Here is a 27,340-nt window from a genome sequence, read left to right as displayed (position 1 = left end):
GTAATTAAATGTTAATTAAAACAAATTAAGATCTGATTATTATAGCGATCAGGAAGTTCACGATTTGTCCTCAATCTATTCCACATCTTTCTTTAATTTGCACTGCGCATAAACCACGTAAACAAAATGTAAGTGACATCACAAACTGTGTGTGTCTGTATGTGTGTCTGTGTGTGTCTCTTTCAGATGGAGGACCTGTATGAGGATTTCCACATCGTCAAACTGCCTCTACTGCCTCACGAGGTACGAGGAGCAGACAAAGTCAACACTTTTTCCAAACTACTCCTGGAGCCCTATAATCCCCCCAACAAGTGACTTACCTTACCTGAAACACACACACACACACCTACACAACCTTCTACTGTTCCTCACTGGTCCATTAACCCTCTCAGTCCCCACAGCAACACATCTTCATCAACATGCTCATCATCATCAGATCTGGAAAGATTTATAGTGATAAAGGATCGCAACAATAAACACCCATGTCTCTCTCTCTCTCTCTCTCTCTCTCTCTCTCTCTCCTTCACGCGGTTTATTTTACTCACGGTCATTCCTTATTTTTCTCCGTTAAATACAACCGAGTGATTGCTTTATTGTGTGATGGTGATTAATGTGTAAAAAGGTATAAAAACTGTTTGAAAGGTCTGATCTGTGACTAAGAATGTACTTGATGTTTTGAATCCGATTATTTGAACACCACCTCTGTTCGTCTCTCGTATTCCTTTGACTAGTTGACGAGTTGAAGTTTTCACTGGTGTTCAAACAGCACTGTAGCTGAACTCCTAAACCCCACATCCCAAGATTCACCGGGAGCTCGAGTTAAAAACGCATTTCTTCGGCCACGTTCACGGTCGTTGATTCAGTAAAGAGATTCTCGCAGTACTTGTAACGATTGCATTAAAGTTTAGTTCAGGTTGACTTTCAGTATCTACAAGTAACTGTGTGAAAAATATTTATCCTGTAAAGAAAAAAAATGATCTAAATTCCTCAGGTTTGTTTTACTTATTTAGTTTGGTTCTGCTCACTTTATGTAAATGTCCTTGAAGGGTAATGAGGATATGTAAATGAGAAGCTGCGTCTCATCCATGTATCGCTCCTGTTTACCTTCTTGGCATATTTTTGGTGACATTGTCCTCTCAGTGAAGGAGATCTCTTTGTAATTAATTGTGTACGAACAGTGTGATCATGACGGATAATTATACGGAGTAATGCTCGACAGTATTTGTATTTGGTTTATCTGAAACACCCCCCCTTTGTTCTCTCGTTCTCTCTCTCTCTCTCTCTCTCTCTCTCTCTCTCTCGCTCACTCGCTCACTCGCTCTGCTCTTGTGAAGAAACCCATGTTCTCAGTATTTTTCTTCCCCTTCCCAGAAATCTGTTTATTTGGATTGTGTGAACATAAATTAGAAAAGTATTTGGAAATAATTCAAAACGTCTGGAGTGACCCGGTTTTGTTTTGTCTGCCTCTGCACACTGACAGTAACATAATTCAAAGAGATTTAATCACTCGAGCTAGAATACCTCTAAGCATCTGACTATGAGATATTGTGATGTCATAAAACATACTAGCCAATCAGGTTATGCACATACTGGGCCTTACTGCACAATAGTGTCTCTAGAAATTGTACTTTGAGTAAACATGCTGTAAATAGCAGCTCATCCCAGAGTCTTAAACATCCATAGTTATGTTTATTTCACCTGTCTAAAGTGCACCATGTCTAAAGCACAAAGCTTTGCTATGTAGTTCAAGAGGTGCGAAGAAAGATCGCAAGATTTGCTGAACTACAAACAAATGGGAAGTGACTGGAGCAGCAGAGGCCACCTTTCATCCTGTGATCATAATCTGGACAAACGAGGAACCCTGCAGTGTCACTACAGTGCAGTGTGTTCCATCACGAGGCTCAGTGAGGACGAAGTATTCCTGGAAAAAAAATAAAGAGAAATCTGAAAGCTTCACATGTCATTCACTATAATTTAGTCCTGTTTATAATGCAGTCATTAAGGATTTCTGTGGGTTCTTGCACATTAGCTTCTTATGACACGAGATTAAACCATGTCCCATGAAGGGTCGAGCCGTATCTCTGTAAACTGTATGATGACTGTATGCTGTTCATCTCTAGTCCTCTCCACACACGTGTGCTGCTTCCTCACCGCTCCATCACTTGCAATTTATCAGCCCAGACATTCATAAAGGAATCGGTTTGTTTTCAATGACTCGTTTAAGTCTTTCTTTTCATTTGAGTTACTTTAGTTGAATCACAAAAACCCATCCTTGGGTTGTAAGTAGTTTAAATCTCACTCATTTATTAGTGACTTCCTTTTAAACTGTAACTGTAACTACTCCATGGTTTTTTTTTTTCAATCGATTCACTGAAATGACTCGTAACAAGCGCCTCAGCGGAGAGAATGAATCGGCGCTCTGAGCAGTGGGACTCCACGTTAATGAGCTCTGTATTGCTCATAATTAAGATTTGTCCCAGAGCTCCTGGAGCTCCAATCAGCAAAACTCTAATCTTACTGTCTGAGGTCGGGGCTGGAAAATTAAAATACAGACAACATAATTTTGGCTGCCTCCTTTTCTTGGTTTCTTCTGTTCAGAATTTTGTGATAAATCAGACATTGAGCTTAAGGGTTCTGAAGTCTGTAAGGAAACCCTTTAAAACCTGATGTAGATCCTTATAGAATAGCACTTTCAGTTCAGCTCGGGTCCCTAGCAAAACCTCAGCCGGAAGCCGTGAACCCAGAGATGACGGTAACGTATACGGCACGTGTGGCGAACGCTCGCTTCTGTGGCTTCTCCAAGCTGCTTCTGGCTTGGAAGGGGAGCATCTATAAAGTTCTCTACAAGGAGTTTCTCGCTTTTTTTGCCATGTACACCACCATCAGCATTACGTACAGGTGAGTGACCTAAATAAGCCACGTTGGACATCTCTTACTGGGTCCTTTAGTACCACTCTAAGCTACTGGTTCAATGTAACAGGAGGCTGAAAAGGATCAGTTTTTAATTGTTCTAAAGCAGAATACATCGATACACAAAACTTCTGTGAGAATTTTTTTTTTATATTCTATAGAAGCAGGGATTAACTTTTTTTCTAAGACTGAAAAGCATTGATCATGATGTATGGGGATTGAGGACAGTGTGTTTGGGAATATTTGTCAATGGGTTTGGGAAATTTGGGATAATGTATGCTTGGGTACATGGGAACAGCATGGTTGAGTTAGGGTTAGGGTTAAAGAATGGGATACTGTGTTAGGAATTTGGCACACTAGCTGGAAATGTATAGTGAATAGATGGTGTGATTAAATGGGAGTCTAGGAAAGTGTCTTGGGAATTCCGGACACTGGATGGGAATCTAAGATAGAGTGTCGGTAGCAGAAGTGTGAGTAAGTCACACATGTGCAAGTCACAAGTAAGTCTCAAGTCATGAAAGTCAAGTCGAGTCTTTTTTTAATATTTGTCTCTCAAGTCTCAAATTTGCGACTTAAGTCCGACTCGAGTCGAGTCATATGACTCGAGTCCCCCATCTCTGGTTGGTAGTTTGGAACATTAAATGATAATCTAGGATAGTGTTGGGAATTTGGCACACTTAATGGGAATTTGGGCAAAACAACTTTGTCTGTTTTGATACAAGTAGAGTTTATTGATACTGTATGTACTGTATTTTTCCCAGATTTATTCTTGCAGACGAGCAGAAGAGACACTTTGAAAAGCTTTCAATTTACTGCAACCATTACTCCAGCCTCATCCCAATGTCATTCGTCTTGGGTATCAGTATCGATTCATTTCCATTTCTACACACTACAGATACTATATTGTGGATACGTTGACTTTGTACATCTACACATCCTTGTCATTAATCTGTACAGGTTTCTATGTGACCGTGATTGTGAACCGCTGGTGAACCGCTGGTGGTCCATCCCACTGCCGGATCGGGTGATGTGTGTGCTCTCGGGCGGCGTCCAGGGCGGAGACGAACACGGAAGGCTGCTGCGGCGTACGCTCATGCGCTACACCAGTCTGTCTGCTCTGCTTATCCTGCGCTCCGTCAGCACTGCCGTCTTCAAGCGCTTTCCCACCGTGGATCACGTAGTGGAGGCGGGTGAGCTGAGACGTGTAGATTAAAGCAGGTCTGATCAGGGATCGAGTTTCTGGTGTTTATGATCCTCAAAATGATACTGTTACTAGTAATTCTGTGCTGAACACATACAAGCCTGAAATAAGAGAGTTAGTTTTAGAGATTCATTCATTCATTCATTTTCTACCGCTTATTCGAACTTCTCGGGTCACGGGGAGCCTGTGCCTATCTCAGGCGTCATCGGGCATCAAGGCAGGATACACCCTGGACAGAGTGCCAACCCATCGCAGGGCACACACACACACACACACTCTCATTCACTCACACACTACAGACAATTTTCCAGAGATGCCAATCAACCTACCATGCATGTCTTTGGACCGGGGGAGGAAACCGGAGTACCCAGAGGAAACTCCCGAGGCACGGGGAGAACATGCAAACTCCACACACACAAGGTGGAGGTGGGAATCGAACCCCCAACCCTGGAGGTGTGAGGTGAACGTGCTAACCACTAAGCCACCGTGCCCCCAGTTTTTGAGATTGAATAACAAATAATGAACCTAATCCTTAATAACTTTTATCGTTTTAAGAAATTTATTCCCATAAGCACTTGCTCTTATCTAAGACAAATGTTTGAGGTGATCTTTTCTTTAGCTAACACAAACAGTGTTTTATGTAACTGCGGCCTGGTTGTTAACTGGAGTGTAACTTCACAAACACACACACACACACACACACACACACACACACACATATACACACCTATACACACATACAATACATCTCGCTCTCTCTTTGTAGGATTTATGACACGGGAGGAGAGGAAGAAGTTTGAGAGTCTGCGCTCTCCCTATAATAAATACTGGATCCCTTGTGTGTGGTTTATTAATCTGGCTGCCGTGGCTCGATCTGAAGGCAGAATCAAAGACAATAACACGTACAAACTGCTGATGGAGGTAAAGGCAGAAAACACAAAAGCCTTTCGATTTCTTGAAGAGTGTATATAAAGTAGTGAGAATACATCTGAGGTCGTTCAGCACGAGTGTTATTTGTGCTGGTTCTTTGTCTTTTTGGGTAGGAGCTGAATCAGTTTAGAGAGAAATGCAGTATGCTCTTCCACTATGACATGATCAGCGTGCCTCTTGTTTACACACAGGTGAGGTGTGTGTGTGGGTGCGCGTGTGAGGAAAAGGAAGAAAATAATACTTTACTACTCTAATATAAAGTGTTAGATCTGCTTGGAATTACCAGCAATTAAATGTGGTGTTGGCATGTGCTGGCTGATGTCTAGTTCATTATTTATGTACATGTATGTGTACTGTTTACAGTTAAAGTACATATTAACACGCAGCCATTGACTTAACAGGTAGATACCAGCACTTAGTCTGTAATTCGTCGTCTTGTCCGTTTGTGTCCTTATTATAAAATTCCTGAATAAAACAGCTTTCACTTCCCGTCAGGTGGTGACATTAGCGGTTTACAGCTTTTTCCTGGTGTGTCTGATTGGGCGTCAGTTTCTGGACACGAGTCAGGGCTACCCGGGTCACGACCTGGACCTCTACGTCCCCATCTTCACCCTGCTTCAGTTCTTCTTCTATGCTGGCTGGCTGAAGGTCAGGATCAGCGCAATGACACACACAATTCTGATACTAGCTGATACTGCTAATAGCTCTGAATACTCTGGTGATAGTTGATACTTAAAGTTTAAACGAAGAGAAAGATTTATGAGTGTTAGCATAAGGAAACTGTTGTGGTATAAGAGGATAATCAGCTTTAGGGTGGTCTCTGTAACTCTGCTTTACATCGGTGATGATTATTTTCCTGTATTTTATTCTCTACTTATTGTTGTCTTATGAGAGACAGGAAGTGGATGGTCTATAATGTAAAACATAGCAAATACAACCTGAACACAGGAAACCCGAGTGAACTAAAGTGAAATGAAGTTTTTATCAGTGGTTTGTTAAATGTATTTTATTTCCCTCTGGTTTCAGCTGTGCTGTTAAGTGGAGCTTTGAATCTTATGAACAGAGCTGAAAATATCGTTCCTTAGACCAAATCCCTTCTTCGAAATCTCTCGGTGTTTGTAAATGTAGGTTGCAGAAGAGCTGATCAACCCGTTTGGTGAGGATGATGATGATTTCGAAACCAACTGGCTCATAGACAGGAACTTCCAGGTGTGTTTACAGCCACCCATCCATCAATCCACCCCTCAGTCCATCCATCGATCGATTCATCAGTCCACCCATCAATCCACCCATCAGTCCATCCATCCATCCATCAGTCCATCCATCCATCAGTCCATCCATCCATCCGTCTGTCCATCCATCTCTTACAATCTCTAACAGCACTGCATCAGATCCAATTAATTAGTGAATAATTAAGACTCCCTTTATGAGAGCTGTATATATTCACAAAACCTTGGAGTCTTATCCAGAATGTCAGGCAAATCAAAAGAGTGTTATTCTTCACTGTCCAGGTATCGATGATGGCCGTAGATGAAATGTACGGTGATCTGCCCAAAATGGAGAGGGATCGCTACTGGAACGACTCAAACCCTCGGCCACCTTACACCGCCGCCACGCTGTTTGTCCTCCGCAAGCCATCCTTCCAGGGCTCCACCTTTGACATGGCGTAGGTGTCTCAATGCACTCTCACTGTGAGCACTGTCATTATATTACACTGTTTTACACACCACTGTTTTACACACCCCCTCCTTGAACCGCCACCTTATTGTGGTGGAGGGGTTTGCGTGCCTGAATGACCCTAGGAGCTAGTGCCTCCGGTGCCTCAGGAGGGGGAAGCAGTGCCCTGCACACACTGTTTACAGTGGGGGTGGGAATCTGCTGACTTCGACTTTGGACATTCTTGGACGGTGGAAGGAGTACTTTAAGGATCTCCTCAACCCCACCGACATGTCTTCCACTGAAGAAGCAGAGGCCGAGGGCTCAATTGTGGACTCGTCGATCCCCCAAGCTGAGGTCACCGAGGTAGTTGAGAAGCTCCCCAGTGGCAAGGCACCAGGGGTGGATGAGATCCGCCCCTAGTACCTCAAGTCGCTGGATGTTGTGGGGCTGTCTTGGTTGACACGCCTCAGCAACATTGCGTGGCAGCTGGGGACAGTGCCTATGGACTGGCAGACTGGGGTGGTGGTCCCTCTGTTTTAGAAGGGGGACCGGAGGGTGTGTTCCAACTACAAGGGGATCACACTCCTCAGCCTCCCCGGAAAAGTCTATGCCAGGGTACTGGAGAGAATTCGGCCGATAGTCGAACCTCGGATTCAGGAGGCCAAGTTCGAGGCCATGGTTCTCAGCCGGAAAAGGGTGGCTTGCCCCCTTCAGGTTGGCGGAGAGCTCCTGCCTCAAGTGGGGGAGTTTAAATATCTTGGGGTCTTGTTCACGAGTGAGGGAAGGATGGAGCGGGAGATCAACAGGCGGATTGGTGTATCTTCTGCAGTGATGGCGAACCTTCACAAGACGAAGCTCTCTATTTACCAGTCGATCTACGTTCCTACCCTCACCTATAATCATGAGCTTTGGGTCATGACCGAAAGGACAAGATCCCGGATACAGGCGGCCAAAATGAGTTTCCTCCGTACGGTGGCTAGGCGCTCCCTTAGAGATAAGGTGAGGAGCTCGGTCACTCGGGAGGAGCTCAGAGTAGAGCCGCTGCTCCTCCACATTGAGCGGAGTCAGCTGAGGTGGCTCGGTCATCTGTTTCGGATGTCTCCTGGACGCCTCCCTGGGGAGGTGTTCCGGGCATGTCCAACCGGGAGGAGGCCCCGGGAAAGACCTAGGACACGCTGGAGGGCCTATGTCTCTCGGCTGGCCTGGGAACGCCTCGGTATTCCCCCAGAAGAGCTGGAGGAAGTGTCTGGGGAGAGGGAAGTCTGTGCATCCCTGCTTAGTCTGCTGCCCCCGCGACCTGGCCCCAGATAAGTGGTAGATGGATAGATGGATGGATGTTTTACACACTGTAATATGTAACAACTCACAGATTGTTGAGGTTTAGTTTTTTGAAACGGTGGATATAAATAGTATCAATTAAAGGCTTCTTAGTTCATTATTTGTAGTTTCATGCAAAATAAACCGCTTCTCTCTTACTGAAAGCAGTGAGTAAAATCTAAGTAAATAATGAAAAGGTTTTTCATTATTTTTGACATTTACTGAGCAAATGTTAGCTGGAGTGATCTGATTCACAAACATATTCAGTAGCTAATTTTTGGTACTCTGGTGAGAGATCCCAAACAGTTACATAAACCCATTTTTCTCCAAAATTTAGAATTCCTAAGGAAGAGATGCACTTCCAGCCTCTGGAAGAAATCAATGAAAACATGGAAGAATCCACCACTCGCAATCAAAACCTCGCTCTGTTCAGCCGGCTCCTTGGATCTACCCCTTCTCCCTCCAACATCGTGGACGGAGCTTTCAGCAGAACCTCTTCTCAGCTACAGCGGTTGATGCACTCGGTCAACCCTGACTTCTCCTACTCTGACGGGGAGGAGGGGGAGGGGGGGAATTACGTTGGAAGGAACAAAGGTGCAGGAGGATCTTTGCCGTCAGGTTTAGGACACGACACCCAGAGCACCATTTGCAGCTGTGGAGGAATCTCCAACACACATCCTTCAAGCCAAGTGATAAACAGAGGACATGAGGAAGATGGGTTGAAGAAAGATGAGAATGAGAATGACTTGAAAACACAGATTTTTCCAACATTAACACGAGTGCCTAAGCAGAAAATGAGGCCAAAGCTTTCTCCTTCCACCAACACCAACCGCTCCACACCAGACCTCTTCTTCTTCCAACCAATCAGAGATCAGGCCAAGCTCATGGGCCCACCATCATCCAACAGAGTTGCATTGTCTGGTATGAAGCTCCTGAATGTTCCATCGTTTCCTCAAGCACCACGCTGGTCATCTGAGGAGCACAAACCTTTGCAGCGCAGCATCAGCATGGGCTCAGACGTCTACTGTTTGTCCAGCAGGGCTGAGGAATGACAGTGCGACCTTTCACTTCAGGTCTTTCACAAGATTGCTACAGGTCAATGGTTCATTTCATCCAGATCAAAAATATCATTAGGAATTAGATGCATAAGATAACAACAAAAGTCTAATGCAGTCATAGCAAATGATAAAGATTTTAGATTTAGTAAAAATAATAATAATAAATGGAATACGTTTTCAATGTTATGTTTGTATGTAGTCACCCAATACTCAGATCTTCTTTCTATATAAAAGAATAAATAACCGATTTGACAAAAATATAGCACAACATATATATATAAAAATTTCACATCCTGCATCCTACACACACACCAGTGTACTGAGTAATACCGCACAGTACAAGTGATTTTGTGTATGATTCATGGAAAGTGTCTAAAATGACTCCTCATTGCTTTCTAAAACTACTTTTAAAATGAATCAGTTAACAGCTCAGAACTCACAATAAAGCAAATTATAAAGCATTAATGCAGTGGTCCATGTGCTGTTTATGTAGTGTAAACAGGAAATGAGTGTGACCCAAGAAAAAGACATTCGTGTGAGGATGTTCCATTAACACCAAAATAACCAATAAAGTTTCATAAAGATTTTATTTGTGCTTATTTATTGAAATGACACATACAAATAAAACAGAATACAAATCACTCAAGAGGGTGCGCAACGTTAATAGTATGAAATCCCTGCTGAAAGCTGATTGGTTGATAGTGGCCATGTTTTCATGTAACTCAGTCATCATTAGAAATTCACTTACAGATTTGCACGGCTACACTACATGTAGATAAAATATAAAGCCATTATTCACTGGCCAATTGAAATGTATTTTTATGCATTTGATTTTTTTTTGTTTTTTTTTCATGAAGTTATTAATGAAACAACAGAATTGAAAGAAAAAAGCTCTTTTTGGTATACAGTTTCTGACAAAAGTGAGTACACTCCTCACATTTTTGTAAATATTTCATTACATCTTTTCATGTGACAACACTGAAGAAATGACACTGTGCTACAATGTGAAGTAGTGAGTGTAAAGCTTGGATAACAGTGTCAATTTGCTTTCCCCTCAAAATAACTCGGCGCACAGCCATTCATGTCTAAACCGCTGGTCACAAAAGTGACTACACCTCTAAGTGAAAATATCCAAATTGGGCCCAATTAGCCATTTTCTCTCCCCGGTGTCATGTGACTCGATAGTGTTACAAGGTCTCAGGTGTGAATGGGGAGCAGGTGTGTTAAATTTGGTGTTATCGCTCTCACTGGAAGCTCAACATGGCACCTCATGGCAAAGAACTCTCTGAGGCACTGGGGAACTACAGTTCGTTGAGGGAACCATGATTGACAACATGTACTGTGACATACTGAAGCAGAGCAAATTCCTCTTTCTTCAGAGACTGGGCCACAGGCCAGTATTCCAACATGATAATGGACACACCTCCAAGATGACCACTGCCATGCTAAAGAAGCTGAGGGTAAAGGTGATGGACTGGCCAAGCATGTCTCTAGACCTAAACCCTATTAAGCATCTGTGTGGCATCCTCAAACGGAAGGTGGAGGAGCGCAAGGTCTCTAACATCCACCAGCTCTGTGATGTCATCATGGAGGAGTGGAAGAGGACTCCAGTGGCAACCTGTGACGCTCTGGTGAACTCCATGGCCAAGAGGGTGAAGGCAGTGCTAGAAAATAATGGTGGGCACACAAAATATTGACACTTTGGGCCCAATTTGGACAATTTTTCACTCACTTTTGTGGCCAGCGGTTTAGACATTAATTAGCTGTGTTCAGTTATTTTGAGGGGACAGCAAATTTACACTGTTATACAAGCTGTACACTCACTACTTTACATTGGAGCAGTGTCATTTCTTCAGTCACATGAAAAGATATAATAAAATATTTACAAAAATGTGAGGTTTGTACTCACTTCTGTGAGATACTGTACATTATAATTTATAAGGTGTGGGACAAGATATGTATAACTGCATCAATGTCACTATTGCATCCTATTAGATGATCACATGATCTTGTGAGTGGTTTTGGGTTCACATCAGATTAAAGCTTCAATCATTGTAACAACCTATAAAAAGAGAGACAAACAAAATTATAAGAATTGAGTGTAAGATACAAATTTCTAAAAAATTGTAAAACCACCGATAGTTGGCATGTTTGGGGAGATTACTTGGATGTGTGATGACACACTTTGGCTAGAAATGTGAAATGTCTTATCCAGCTGTGTGTACATTAGTTTTTTGTGAACATAAAAATTAGCCCAATGTGGTGTTAATGTTTCAATACCTGAAAAGAAAAGGCACAACTAGCCAAGAGCACTATTATAATAACGAGAATCTGCACCGAATACATCACAGCAGCAAAACAGCCACCCACATGCTGCAAAGAAAATTATATTTCAGAATTAACAGGACAAAGATGGATATGATTTGCAACCTAAAAGTATGTCTATAGCAGGTTTGTGATCAGACTGAAGGAGCAGATTCAGGAGCTGTACCTCTGACTTTGCTCTTGCAAGATCGCACTGTACAGATTCTGTAAAACAGCAGAACTGGGGGTACTGTGAGGTGCGGCTTACAAATGCGGAGCCAGTGAAGTCGGTGTAGTTGTTGTACCCACAGCATTTAAACTGCAAGAGAATTCACACACACACACACACACACACACACACACACACACACACACACAGAGAGAGAGAGAGAGAGAGAGAGAGAGAGAGAGAGAGAGAGAGAGAGAGAGACATACTGTACATTAACATATTAACATTCATTAATACTGTATCAAGCATTATATTGTTAAATTAAGAGAAACACTGTGACCTCAAACTTGGGGCCCTGAGATGGTGCCAGGGGCCCTGAGATGGTGTCAGGGGGCCCCGGGTCACTGACAACACCAGCTCAGATTAAGTAGTCTAGTCCAGTGGTTCTCAAACTTGGGGCCCTGAGATGGTGCCAGTCAATGTTATAGGACATATTAACATCGTCAATGTTATAGGTCACTTTTAAAGTCATGTCATATTTGATATCCTGGTCATTGATGCGTTAATCATTGTCTTTCAAAGATTTCATTCGCCATGAGAGGAAAAAGACCAGGTTGCAGTATGCTGGCCAGAGAAGGTGGCGAAAAGGGTAGGCCCATTGTTGTGTTTGGGGTGGGGGGTTGGAGATGTCACTCTTGCCTGTCTTCAAAGCTTGAGAGCCCTGTATATTGGCCAAAAACTAGTCAACAACACCGTATCAGAGTAATCGTACATTATTCAAGCCCATGTCTGCAGATAATAATAATTATAATTATAAAACTAATTATAAGTAGTTTAGGAGCATCTTAGATTAGCGTATCTTTTACTTAACGTCTGGCACACAAAATTAAAAAAAATGGATGACAAATTAAAAGAAAAACATGAATAAATGAGTGGATCTGAAAACTAGTGTTAGGAGAAAGCTAACTGTAAAGCTAGCATTATACATTTCACACACACACAAACAAACAAACACACACACACACACACACACACACACACACACTATATGTAGGGCCTGAAATGAATGTTTGGTTGTTGTTTGTGTACATTTATTACCATGAATATTTGTATTAGCAAATGCTAATCAAATGCTCTTGCTAATGTAGCCTGCTAATGAATTTAGTGAATGGAGGAGTGGAGGAAGGATAACGCCTCCTGTCTACAACAGGATATAAATATTTTTTAATGGGGAAGCATTTTTGATGGTGTTAAATGGCGTAAATATTGCGTAAATATCTGGTGATAAAGGCAAACTACAGTTTTTAAGTGTATTAAATACCATTACGTTTGAGTTAGGATTTTAATCCGAAGTTACTCATTTGGTGCATTACAAACAAGTTCCAACAGATGGTGCTGTATCATGCAAAGATTATGCTTTTCTTTTTCTTTTCTTTTCTTTTTTTACTTTACGTTTCTTTTCGTTTCACTGTTTTCAATACACACATTTTCATGGTGGTTTGTAGTGATAGTTATCTAGTAATGCGCTTGAGATGATCTGATAATTATAAATATGCCCTATAATGGATATCCATTAAATAGGAATTGTACCTTAATAATGTTTCAGAACTGTTTATTACGCATTTGTTGCCATATTTGTGTATGTATGTAGTGACATATACTATGGTTGAGATGCCGGAAACTTGGAGGTGTTAAGAAATGTAATACAAAAAAAAATGTAAACAAACAAATATATTAGACACAGCCCTTAATTTAGTTTCAAAAACCTCATAAAACTGCTGAGGAACAAAAGATTTGCCCACATCCACCTTACACATGATTTATATTTGTTTTTGGGTCAGTTGTGTTTCCTCAGAGAGAAACTCCCTTCAGCCACAAACTCTAGATGCTTAACTAGCTTCACAAAAATTGTGGTTGGTTTAATACTTTAAAAAGTAAAATGAAGAATTCTGACTCAAATAGTGAAATCAGAAGCTATTCACGTCTACTTGTGGCAACTGCTTTGCTAGCATTTAGTTAGCTGGGTCGCTAGTAATGATAGAGGGTGGAGAGGTTTTTAAAGGTTTTTAAAATGTTTGCCCTTCTCTGTTCCATATCCCTAGAGCCAGATTCTGTGTCTGGGGATTGGGTCGTCGAGGCCTGCGCCTGCGCCTTCGACTGCCACCCAATACACATTGCACCAGCCCCTTACGGTTCCTCCTGCAGGTGGTGGGCCCACAGGAGATAATCTAATAATCAGGAGATAATAAAAGATGTAAAAGAGTGCTGTTCTGTTTTTGGACTTCTGTGCTAGTCACAGTTTGTCCATAACGAACAAGCATAAGGGTGTCTGATGGTACACATGGCACACATGGCACCAGGACACCCTAGGTCGGAGGTTGATGATCGACTTTGTGGTTGTTTCATCTGACCTCCGGCCGTATGTCTTGGACACTCGGGTAAAGAGAGGGGCGGAGCTGTCAACTGATCACCACCTGGTGGTGAGTTTGATCCGATCGCGGGGGAGGAAGTTGGACAGACTTGGCAGACCCAAACGTACTGTGAGGGTCTGCTGGGATCGTTTGACAGAGTCTCCGGTCAGAGAGATTTTCAACTCCGGCAGAGCAAATTTTTGTCTCTGCTTTTTGCAGATGATGATGTCCTGTCGGGGGGCACGGTGGCTTAGTGGTTAGCACGTTCGCCTCACACCTCCAGGGTTGGGGTTCGATTCCCGCCTCCACCTTGTGTGTGTGGAGTTTGCATGTTCTCCCCGTGCCTCGGGGGTTTCCTCCGGGTACTCCGGTTTCCTCCCCCGGTCCAAAGACATGCATGGTAGGTTGATTGGCATCTCTGGAAAATTGTCCCTAGTGTGTGAGTGTGTGAGTGAATGAGTGTGTGTGTGCCCTGCGATGGGTTGGCACTCCGTCCAGGGTGTATCCTGCCTTGATGCCCGATGACGCCTGAGATAGGCACAGGCTCCCCGTGACCCGAGGTAGTTCGGATAAGCGGTAGAAGATGAATGAATGAATGAATGTTGTCCTGTTGGCTTCCTCAAATCAGGAACTTCAGCGTGCACTGGGACGGTTTGCAGCCGAGTGTGAAGCGACGGGGATGAGAATCAGCACCTCCAAGTCTGAAGCCATGGTTCTCAGCCGGAAAAGGGTGGCTTGCCCCCTTCAGGTTGGTGGAGAGCTCCTGCCTCAAGTGGAGGAGTTTAAGTATTTTTTACTTTATTTACCTCTATTTACCAGCTCTATTTACCAGTCAATCTACGTTCCTACCCTCACATATGGTCATGAGCTTTGGGTCATGACCGAAAGGACAAGATCCTGGATACAGGTGGCCGAAATGAGTTTCCTCCGCAGGGTGGCTGGGAGCTCCCTTAGAGAGCTCAGAGTAGAGCCGCTCCTCCACATCGAGAGGAGTCAGCTGAGGTGGCTCGGGCATCTGTTCCGGATGCCTCCCGGATGCCTCCCTGGGGAGGTGTTCCGGGCATGTCCAACCAGGAGGAGGCCCCGGTGAAGACCTGGGACACGCTGGAGGGACTATGTCTCTCGGCTGGCCTGGGAATGCCTCGGTATTCCCTCGGAAGAGCTGGAGGAAGGGTCTGGGAAGAAGGAAGTCTGGGCATCCCTGCTTAGACTGCTGCCCCCGCGACCCGGCCCCGGATAAGCGGTAAAAGATGGATGGATGGATGCCTTCTCTGTCTATACATTTAATTACAGGCTCTCAATTGTAATTATAAATATTTTATTGCAAGCTTGGGGTTACTTTAGAATAGTTAAAGTTGGTATTGTAGATCAGGATTAACCCTGCTAGTTACACTCTTAGAGTTGTTGTGTGAAATAGTAAAAAGTTTGTGTTTTCTTAAATGAAATGCGTGTGTAATCCTGTTAATTATAGTCATGTAAATATGTGCTTCAGCATGAAATAAACCATGAACACGGAATGGGATATACCATATACATCGTCTCATTCCAGGCATTGGTGACATCATCTTTTAGACCGTAGCTATCCTTGATGTTCTTAGGAAGTTGTACTCGATTTGTATCCAGCATTTTCTCCACCTGAGGAAACAAAGTAAACACTGATTCAATGTTCACAAAAACACACCTTTATTTTTGTAGAAAGATATAAATATTTCTATCTATCTATCTATCTATCTATCTATCTATCTATCTATCTATCTATCTATCCTTTTTCATAACATTTTTGTCTATTTTGTATGTCACTGTATGAAGCAATTAACTGCTCATATATGATTCGAAAAGGGCAGTTAATTTCCCTACATCTTTGCTAAGAGGATCTTTCACTTTCCTTAACTATACACAATAAAAAGAACAAAAAAGGTCACTGATGAAACTGGCTAGAATGTGATGTCAGGACGAATGACCATAATTATTATTCATAATTAACATTTGTTCCCACCCTTTGTTTAGACAAATTCTTTTAGTATCTGTTACTTTATAGTAACTGACACTAGAACATTCTTGAAATATGATGAAAATATATTTAGAAAAATTAACCTGTTATAACAAATGTTATTCTGTCACAAAGGCCGGCTCATGTTTATGCATTTTCCAAAATTAAAATATAAAAGAAATGAATAAATAAAAAATATAAATACAAAAATAAAGGGCCAAAACCATAAGTTAAATATTATATTTTTTAAGAAAAGGTAAATGGTACAGCATGGGGTCTAACCTTGAGCTAAAGAAAGGCCACCTGGGAATGCAGCTAAAATGGGGAAATTGTGTAGACAGGTACAACTTAAATAAATAAAAAACAGTGACTTGAACAAAATTCTCCTGTAAGCAGGTGAGACTACGATTAAAATCTGTCCAAATCTTTGGATTGATACTGAGGACCACTGAGCTCGATACGGTACCGACTGCTTGGAAACGGTGTCATACTGTATAATTACCCAAATTTACACTATACTTTACTGTATATTCAGGATCCTTGCTCTTACCTCAAACAGGTAATACAGAATGTATACGGCTACGGTGACTGCCGCCACAATACCAACGAGGAGGATGAGGGAAAACTGTAAGGACATGAGACATTGAATATAAAAAAAAAACCTTCCATACTCCGAATGTAGTCGATCAGTTGCATGTTTAGTTTTCACACAGAAACAAAATGTATTGTGTAGAAATAAAGCTGATTGAATGTTATCAGGGCAGACATCTTGGAAAGCTGGTGCTCACGTCTTACCTTAGAGCAGTTTGAGCTTTGAGCTACAGAGTGTTTGTTTAAAATTTTTAGTTAAAAAGTGCAGTGATGGAGGAAAGATTTGGAGGAAAAATGGAATAAAATAAAAATAAAAATGATTGGCTTTGTATGTTTTGAAAACGTTGAGATTGTAATCGAGCTTCATTAGCATCGTAGCTCTGGTGCCAAACACCAAACAGCCGACTACATATGGGGTTAGAAGCAGATTTTTCAAACAAAAGAATGACTAAAAACCAAGCAAAGAGGTCACTCACAGTCATGAGCACGCACTCATTCCTGCAGTATGTGCTACAGCAGCCCAGGATGCCAATGAAGATGAGTACGGCCCCGGCAGCCACAAGAATGTGGCCAGCAGCAGTCAGATTATCAAAATCTGGGGGAAGGTCTTTAATTTTATACAGCAGTCCAAGTGCATAATTTGTGTTATTCTTGAGCACAACGCCGACGGCCATAGACGCAGCTCCTACAAACTTTAAACCAGATAAAAAAAAGTAAAAAAAAAAACAAAAAAACACCAACATTAGAACACAGAAGTAAAAGACAGGGGGAAAAGAGGAGGCTGTAAATTTGTCAGGGGAACTGTGGCATTACCTGAAACAGTCATGAAGTAAAACCAAGAAAAAGCACCCAGAATACGTAAACAAAAGTAGGCCACTTTTTGCCATCTCTGCACTGAGATAACAGAAATGGACTGCAATTATATGTCATGATTCTACACATAATATAAAGAAAAGTAAATAAAAACGCTCTGACTCTGTGAGACACCTAAATTTCTTCTATCCCGAGTTATGTGATTAATGTAGTAATTAATTAAGTGTCAGATGAGCTCAATATAAACTGTTATTGGTAGAACATTAGAAAACATCCCAAAACAAACATTCAAAAACTGACCCTGAACAAAACATCTATCATAAAATTTTACGCACATTCTTTCCTGCAAAGCATGGTGGTAGTTGCATCAGACCCCTCTCACCCCGGCCACAACCTGTTTGCACTTCTTAAGCAGCAAATACAGGGATTATTATCTGTGTTCTGTAACTCATTCTCCATCTCTAAACACTGCCTCTTTCTGAAGTACTATGTAAACATGTAAATCCTTAATATATAAATGTTTACTGTTCTCATGCCAGATATGTATGTATGTATGTATGTATGTATGTATGTATGTATTTATGTTTGTGGATGCAGTGTGTGGTGTAAGTGTAATGACAGAGGGAAGAGATACCCCAATGATCTTCTCAGCTGTCCTCGCTATCCGCTGCAGGGTCTTCCAAGATGGTGCAGTTCCCAAACCAGACAGTGATGCAGCTGCTCAGAATGCACTCAATGGTCCCTCTGTAAAAAGTAGTCAGGATGTGGGAAGGGAGATGTGCCTTTCTTAGCCTTTGTAAGAAGTAGAGATGCTGCTGAGCTTTCTTGGTGTTGAGTGACCAGGTGAAGTTCTCTGCTAGATGAACACCAAGAAATTTGGTGCTCTTGACGATCTCTACAGATGATCCATCGATGTTCAGCAGAGAGTGGCCGCTCTGTGCTCTTATGAAGTCAACAACCGTCGCTTTAGTTTTATCAACATTCAGAGACAGGTGGTTGGCTCTACACCAGGTAGTTAGCTGCACCTCCTCCCTGTATGCTCATCGTTCTTGCTGATGAGACGCACCACGTTTGTGTCATCGGCAAACTTGGTAATATGGTTCGATCTGTGCGTTGCTGCACAGTCGTGAGTCAAAAAGGTGAACAGCAAGGTGGTTCCCAAAGGTTCCCAATCCGGTCTGACTGAGGTCTCCCAGTCAGGAAGTCCAGGATCCAGTTGCAGAGGGAGGTGTTCAGTCCCAGCAGGCTCAGCTTCCCAATCAGGTGCTGAGGGATGATTGTATTGAATGCTGAATTAAAGTCTATGAACAGCATTCATACATAAGTGTCTTTATTGACCAGGTGGGTGAGGGCTAAATTAAGGGCTGTGGCAATGGCAGCGTCCGTGGAGTGGTTTGAATGCTATGCGAACTGTAGGGGGTCCAGGAAGGGTGGTAACTGGGTCTTGATATGCCTCATGATGAGCCTCTAGAAGCACTTCATAACGATGGGTGTGAGTGCGATGGGACAATAGTCATTGAAGCAGGACACTGTAGATTTCTATGGGATGGGGACAATGGTGGTTGTCTTGAGGCATGTAGGAACAACAGTGCTGCTCAGGGAAATGTTGAAGATTTCAGTAAAGACATCTGCTAGCTGTTCTGCACATTCACTGAGCACCCTGCCAGTAATGTTGTCTGGTCCAGCAGCCTCCTGTGGGTTAACTCTGACTAGAGTTCTCCTCACTTCTGCCGTGGATAGACAGTACCTGGTCATCGGGGGGAAGGATGGTCTTCCTTGCTGTTACGTTGTTCTCCGCCTCAAACCGAGCATAGAAGTCGTTCAGCGCATCTGGGAGGGAGGCATCGCTATCACAGGCAGGTGAAGCTGTCTTGTAGTTTGTGATCGCCTGTATGCCCTGCCACATGCGACGGGTGTCTCCGCTGTCCTGGAAGTGGCTGTGGATTGTCTGGGAATGTTTGTGTAAACAAGATCCAGCGTGTTTTCCCCTCTCGTTACAAAGTCCACATACTGGTGGAATTTAGGGAGCACTGACTTGAGATTTGCAGGATTGAACTCTCTGGCAATGATAAACAGTCCGTCGGGGTAAACATTCTGCAGATCGCTAATAGCCCCATATAGCTCACTTAGCACCTCTTTAGCATTAGCGCTTGGGGGAATGTAAACTCTGACAATGAAAACCGTGGTGAATTCCAATGGTAAATAAAATGGCCTACAACAGTCACAAACTCTACTGACGATGAGCAGTAACTAGAAACAAGCACAGAGTTCTTGCACCATTCCGTGTTGATGTAAACACACACACCACCACCACGAGACAGAGCTGCATTTCTGTCGGCTCTAAATGAGGTGAGCCCATCTAGCCGACTGGTGGCGTCCGGAACTCTGTTGCTGAGCCACGTCTCTTTGATAACAAAGATGCAGCAATTTCTAAACTCTCACCGTGTAGTGCATTCAAGTCGGATATAGTCCAGTTTATTGTCCAGTGAGAAAACATTGGAGAGTAGAATGGACAGGAGAGCCAGCCGGCTAGGGTTTGTTTTTGGCCTAAAATGGACAACCGCCTGCTTACCACGCTTCCGCTTCCTCACGCACCACTTTCGCAATCTCTGGTGTCTGTGTACTGGTAGTAGTCAAGCTAAAATCCATAATGACCTGAAAAGACCATTAAACTCCTGAAATTTGCAAATGATACTACACTGTTCTGACAGTCTAGTGCTAAACACCCTCAAAACCATGGAAATGATAGTGGATTTTATGAAAGGCCCCTCAACACTACTCCCCCTCACAATATTCAAGAGCCCTGTGTCATCTGTGGAGTCCTTCAAGTTTCCAGGCACTACCATTTCCCAAGACCTGAAATGGGAGTGCAACATAAACTCCATCATCAAAAAGGCCCAGCAGAGGATGTACTCTGCACCAATTAAGGAAGTATGGTCTTCTGCCACAGAAGCTGTTGATGCTGTTCTACACTGCAGTCATTGAATCTGTCCTGTGCACATCCATCACCATCTGGTTTGGTACAGCAACAAAACAGGACAGGAACAGACTGCAACACAGTTAAAACAGCAGAAAAAACAATAGGTGTCTCTCTGCCCACCCCCAGGACTTGTACGATACAAGAACCAGAAACAAGGCAGGAAAAATCACTACTAACCCTTCACACCCTGGACACAACCTCTTTCAGCTCCTCCCTTCTGGCAGGCGCTACAGAGCTTTGTTTACCAAAACTGCCTGGCACAGGAACAGTTTATTTCCCCAGGCAATCAAATACCCTGATTAACAACTCACCATACTTATATTCTCTGCTTCATATCTCTAAGTACTGCATTATCAGAACTGTCAGTCACATCATCCGTGTATGTTACACACACTACTACTGCTGCTGCATATTGCACAAAGCATAGTATTGCACAATATTGTTATTTGCACTACCATGCACTTCTCACACTTTATGTACATAACTGATAAGTCATATATTCTGTATTCATTTATAATACTCATACTGTCTATATTGTATCATATCTGCTTTTTCTTGTATAGTCTGTATTGTCTTGTCTTGTATAGTATAGTGTTATTTATGTCTGTACTTTTGAGAGTCACAAACAGCTGAAACCAAATTCCTTGTGGGTGTCAACACCCAATAAACCTGGCCAATAAACCTGATTCTGATTCTGATGTATGTATGTATGTATGTATGTATGTATGTATGTATGTATGTATGTATGTATGTATGTATTTATGTACTGCATGTACTGCAATGGACTGTTAGGACAGCAGAAAGGATCATTGATGTACACCTGCCCAACCTTCAGGACCTGTACAACTCTAAAGTGACGAAATGGGACTTTTGTACGTCGCTCTGGATCACTTGGCGAATAAAGCTGATTCTGATTCTGATTCTGATTAAAAACCACAACAAATTCCTTGTGTGTCTGCTTGCACTTGGCTAATAAAGCAGATTCTGATTCTGATTCTCTGTGGCAGTGTTCACAAGCAAGTATTGAGGAACTACTTAAGATTAAGGGCAAGATGAAGTCAAAGACAGGGCAATTCTAGAAACTAAGCTGTTCCACTTGGCAAAACATGCTCCAGCAAGCCTAAACAAGCTCCAGGATCATCTCAGTTTTGAGAATCTCTATCCAATCTTCAGCAATTTGCCTGAATAAGATCAAAGAATTCATAAAGCTTATAGCCTCATCCCACTAATAATATCCACATCATGGAACTGTTTTGTTTTACTTTTCATCTGTTTCATAATTTGAAAAGCAATATGCAGAATAGTTCAAGGAAGATGAATATTTATGCGGGTTAAAGTAGGTCTACTGAATGACCCCATAAAATGAAATAAATAAATAAAAAAAACAATTGTTCACACCAAAATAAATTATGGACAAACATGACAATCTTTTTCTGTTTTTTTTTTTTGTTTGTTTGTTTTTTGTTTTTTACACCACAGAAAATGTGGTCTAGATCTCAACCTACACTGCATTTACCCCAACCACATTGTTTTCCAGTTTCATTATTAGTATTATTAAGACTTTTGAGGTATTAATAGAGTTATATTAAGTATAAACACACTTGGGTGTATTAACTTAAATACCAACACCGTTAATACTAAACATTCGTTTTAACAATCGGCATTCAAACACATTAAAAAAACTATTATATTCAAAAAATCACTACTTACAAAGATCAGAGTGTTTAAGACGATCATAGTCGTCTCATCTTCTTTGTCCGGCATCTCGATGGTTTTTCTTTTTTTAGCTGTCATTAAAGCCATTTGTAAACGTGTCAGAAGCATCTTGCACAGAAGCATCTTGCACTTGTGTCGGAGTTCTAACGGACGTCTCTGAACAAAAGCTTAATGTTACAGCAAAGATGACAAGGAAGATGACCCAGTACAATACAAACAATAAAAAACTCAATACTTAAAAATAGATTTTGAAAAAAAAATCAGTCACCTTAATTAATAAACGTTTATAGTTTCATTTAAACGGTGCAGATTTGATCCATGCTCAGTGTTTTAACATTTAAATTGTAACTCTATCTATCTATCAATCTATCTATCTATCTATCTATCTATCTATCTATCTATCTATCTATCTATCTATCTATCTATCTTTTCTTTTGAGTTTGTGGATTAAGTGATGTTGTGTAAGAGATGATTGCTGCAAACATAGAAAATATACTGTGATGCAAGAAAGATTTCAGACATGTTCTGACAATAAAGTATTATATCATATCTATCTATCTATCTATATATCTATCTATCTATCTGTCTGTTTGTCTGTCTGTTTGTCAGTCAGTCAGTCTGTACGTCTATCTGTCAGTCTGTCTGTCTATCTATCTATCTGTATGTCTGTTTGTCAGTCAGTCAGTCTGTCTGTACGTCTATCTATCTACCTATCTATCTATCTATCTATCTATCTATCTATTTAATGAAGGCTATGAAAAGGAAACTAATATAAAAAGAAATGTAGTTCAGTAGTTTACTGGCTTTGTTTTGTTAAGAAGTTTCAGAGCGAATTAATGATGTTTGATGATTTGAGTCGCAGCTGGAACTGAAGACTGAAGAGACAAATTTCCGTCTGAATGAATACATTAACCAAAAAACATATTTATTTCATTAAGGACTTACAACTTTAATGCAGTTGTTAACTATTGTGTTATGTTCACTCTGGGAATGTTCGAGTCTAATTGAGCTGGTGTTAAGAGATTGGATATCACCAAAACAGACCACTAGAGGGCGGGCTGCTAGGTGTTTATGTGGGCGGGGCTACCTGTCTCATGCTTCCCACCATTGCACCTGATCCTTGTGAACTTTAATCGGATGCCTTGTATGTGTTCATGCCATTGTTGTTGTGTTTGTGGGTCATTGTTTGTAGCTGTTGATGTTATTGTTAGCACAATTTCATGTTGTTATTGCAGTTAGATTGCCAAGTTATGGCATTTAAACATGAAAGTGTCATTAGATAATTTGTGTAACAAAATATACTATAATAAAGACCTTGGTGGCATAAATCTAGAATAAAATTGAAATGAAACAAGATTTCAACAACAGTAGAAGCACAAAGAGCAAAAGATTATTTCAGTCACTCAAAATCTGCAAATATACAACAAAAATGTTTAAAAATTCAACGGTTCAGTAAGACCTTTATTTTTGTCTTTAAACTTTTGTCTAGACTTTTAATCATCAGATTATTGCAATGCTTTCTGCGGCTTACGTTAGCGCTCGGTCTGTTATGTCTCCAAAAGTTTTGATTGTTTTGCTTTGCACGTTTATGCTCAGCTACTTGCCTGAATCTGCTTAAGCACTGAAGAACTTAAACTAGGTATTTCATTCTTAGAAAATCTACGAGCTGTGAGTGCTGGAGCTTTCCTTCATATTGAAAATGTGAGATAATAAAACAGAACATCACTGCAAGGTCAATCACAGGCCATTGACCACTGATGTTTTGGTCATATTGTTTTATAGTGTGTACAGTATATTATCTACCTAATCGTGGCTTATAGGTGAAGACACCTGACTGAAAATTCAGTATATGGTCATAAACCTGACACATGTCTAGATTCAATTAAATACATCATACGCTCTTGTCATGTACAGCTGGGATATTTTCAATGTTTTATTTCATTTCAAGGCTGAAATGTGAGAGCTGATATTTGTTATAGTGGTGATATTGGTATATTAATAATGATATGATTGGGCGTCAGTTTCTGGACACGAGTCAGGGCTACCCGGATCACGACCTGGAACTCTATGTCCCCATCTTCACCCTGCGCTGGTTAGGATCAGCGCAATGACACACACAATTCAGATACTAGCTGATACTGGTAATAGCTCTGAATACTCTGGTGATAGTTGATACTTAAATTTTAAACGAAGAGAAAGATTTATGAGTGTTAGCATAGGGAAACTGTTGTGGTGTAAGAGGATAATCAGCTTCAGGGTGGTCTCTGTAACGCTGCTTTTCATCGGTCACCCGTTTGGTGAGGAAGATGATTATTTCGAAACCAACTGGCTCATAGACAGGAACTTCCAGGTGTGTTTACAGACATTCATCTATCAATTTATCCCTCAGTCCATCCTTCGATCGATTCATCCGTCCATCCATCGATCGATTCATCGGTCCATCCATCAATACATCCATCCATCCATCCATCCATCTCTTACAATCTCTTACAAAATGTAAACGCTTTCAGTAACAGCACTGCATCAGATCCAAATAATTAGTGAATAATTAAGTGTAACTGCTGCTATAATGTGTTATTTTATTTGTTCACTTTTTGATAATAATTTTTCATTGAGAATTTAAGCTGTGTTTGTTGTTTAGACTTCTTTGTATTAATCAATTTATTGTATGTTTTGGGACTTTTATTTTGACACCTCGTTTCAAGAGTGTGCTCAAATGCTCAATTAACGTGAGACTTCTAGTCATTAAGGGCTAGCGGCAAGGACGGACATTTTGTATGCTCTGATGAAAAGTTTGTTCCAGTCAAAAAGGACTTGAATGGTCATAAGGAATGGTCATATTTTGTTGTTAATATTTAATTTTCACGGTGGATTTGGAGACTTTGGAGACTTTTGGTCTTTGGAGAACCGCTTGTGTCTGTGTGTGCTTGAGGGAGTTACATTAAGACTCCCTGTATGAGAGCTGTATATATTCACAATAACTTGGAGTCTTATCCAGAATGTCAGCCAATTCAAAGGAGTGTTATTCTTCACTGTCCAGGTATCGATGATAGCCGTAGATGAATGGCCGTACAGTGATCTGCCCAAAATGGAGACGGATCGCTACTGGAACGACTCGAACCCTCGGCAACCTTAGGGTGCTTTCACATCTATAGTTCGGTTCATTGGGTCCGGACCAAAAGCAAAAAATTATACATTGTAGCTTTTTAGCAGTTTTGGTTCCTTTTCACACCACACTGATCGTTCTGTTCCGCACCAGTTGAAACGAACCAAAATGCAGTCATGTGATAACATCCACATCACTCATTGGCCACATGTCTTTGAGCGTATTTCCTAAACTGCTTTTCGATTGGTCAGAATAAACATGCGGGAAATTCCAACGAAACTCCGGAAGTAAACAAAACGAGGAAAATACAGGAAAATACAGCATACACCATGGAGAGACGACTGCGCACTGCAATTATGTTCGTGGTTGTAATCTACTACATCGCTTGTATACAGCACTCTATGCAAAGTCTTAATTTTCAGAATGAAGCGCGGATGCGGCTTGAAAATATCATTTTAATGGGCTGCAAACGGCGAAGACGCATCGCAAGACACTCCAGGTCTGTCCGCGACCTGCCATTGTTGTGCTAATACTGCCAATAGAAACTGTCAACAAGCACTTCCTCATCCCATAATGCACAGTGCCGCTGACTACGGCAGCTGGTTTAAGTCCAAAATGCGCAATACGTTTTGCGGTTAGGTCTGTTTGATCTCGGATCGTGTTCTCACCACAAACGAACCGCTCCAGAGTTTGTTTGAAAGCGCTTGTTTGGTCCGCTTTTGGTGCGCACCAGAGTTCGATTGCTGCATTCTCACCTGCCCAAATGAACCGCACCAAATGAGCAACTCGAAAAATCGAACTCTGGTACGATTCAACCGAACTAAAAAGGCAGGTGTGAAAGCACCCTTACAACACCACCACGCTGTTTCGTTCTCCGCAAGCCCTCCTTCCAGGGCTCCACCTTTCACATGGCGTAGGTGTCTCACTGCACTCTCACTGTGAGCACTGTCATTATATTACACTGTTTTACACACTGTAATATGTAACAACTCACAGATTGTTGAGGTTTAGTTTTTTTTTTTGCAATGATGTTATTTATATCCATCAGTTAAAGTGTCAACGATGCAGGGTAAAAACAGACCCAAATGCAGGATAGCTAAAATAAACTGGATTTATTGACTAAAAAACATGAAACAAGGATATCAGATATCAGGCCAAGCTCATGGGCCCACCATCATCCAACAGAGTTGCATTGTCTGGTATGAAGCTCCTGAATGTTCCATCGTTTCCTCAAGCACCACGCTGGTCATCTGAGGAGCACAAACCTTTGCAGCGCAGCATCAGCACATGGGCTCAGACATCTACTGTGAATGTGAATGACAGTGCGACCTTTCACTTCAGGTCTTTCACAAGATTGCTACAGGTCAATGGTTCATTTCATCCAGATCAAAAATATCATTACGAATTAGATTCATAAGATAACAACAAAAGTCTAATGCAAAGTCATAGCAAATAATAAAGATTTTACTCACTCTCATCTTCTACCGCTTATCCGAACTACCCCGGGTCACGGGGAGCCTGTGCCTATCTCAGGCGTCATCGGGCATCAAGGCAGGATACACCCTGGACGGAGTGCCAACCCATCGCAGGGCACACACACACTCTCATTCACTCACGCAATCGCACACTAGGGACAATTTTCCAGAGATGCCAATCAACCTACCATGCATGTCTTTGGACCGGGGGAGGAAACCGGAGTACCCGGAGGAAACCCCCGAGGCACGGGGAGAACATGCAAACTCCATAAAGATTTTAGATTTAGTAAAAATAGTAATAATAAAGTAAACGGAAAACATTTTCAATGTTATGTTTGTATGTAGTCACCCAATACTCTGATCTTCTTTCTATATAAAAGAATAAATAACCGATTTGACAAAATATATCACAATATATATAAAAAAATTCACATCCTGCATCCTCCACACACACACACACACACACACACACACCAGTGTACTGAGTAATACCGCACAGTACAAGTGATTTTGTGATTGTGTATGATTCATGGGAAGTGTCTAAAATGACTCCTCATTGCTTTCTGAAACTACTTTTAAAATGAATCAGTTAACAGCTCAGAACTCACAATAAAGCAAATTATAAAGCATTAATGCAGTGGTCCATGTGCTGTTTATGTAGTGTAAACAGGAAATGAGTGTGACCCAAGAAAAAGACATTCGTGTGAGGA

At 41.6% G+C, this 27,340-nt stretch overlaps 2 protein-coding genes across 2 annotated transcripts in view; both read left to right on the top strand.

The window, feature by feature from the left end:
- get3 (guided entry of tail-anchored proteins factor 3, ATPase) overlaps positions 1-1,432 on the top strand; it is a 6,646-nt gene extending 5,214 nt beyond the window's left edge. The window contains exon 7 of the mRNA XM_060860688.1: positions 187-1,432. Within this exon, the coding sequence (XP_060716671.1) occupies positions 187-315 (129 nt within the window). The 3' untranslated portion in view covers positions 316-1,432. The remainder of the gene's footprint in view (positions 1-186) is intronic.
- Positions 1,433-2,746: 1,314 nt separating this feature from the next.
- On the top strand, positions 2,747-9,135 carry best2 (bestrophin 2). Its single transcript, XM_060860423.1, is given in 10 exon segments — positions 2,747-2,898; positions 3,672-3,766; positions 3,868-3,897; positions 3,900-4,100; positions 4,878-5,032; positions 5,155-5,232; positions 5,537-5,689; positions 6,170-6,250; positions 6,553-6,707; positions 8,355-9,135. Coding segments are annotated over 10 exon segments (1,815 nt in total). The 3' UTR covers positions 9,070-9,135.
- Positions 9,136-27,340: the final 18,205 nt, after the last annotated feature.

This window comes from Tachysurus vachellii, chromosome 24 (genome assembly GCF_030014155.1).
Source record: "Tachysurus vachellii isolate PV-2020 chromosome 24, HZAU_Pvac_v1, whole genome shotgun sequence".
NCBI classification, from domain to species: domain Eukaryota; kingdom Metazoa; phylum Chordata; class Actinopteri; order Siluriformes; family Bagridae; genus Tachysurus; species Tachysurus vachellii.
This window is presented reverse-complemented; position numbering and strand designations above follow the sequence as displayed.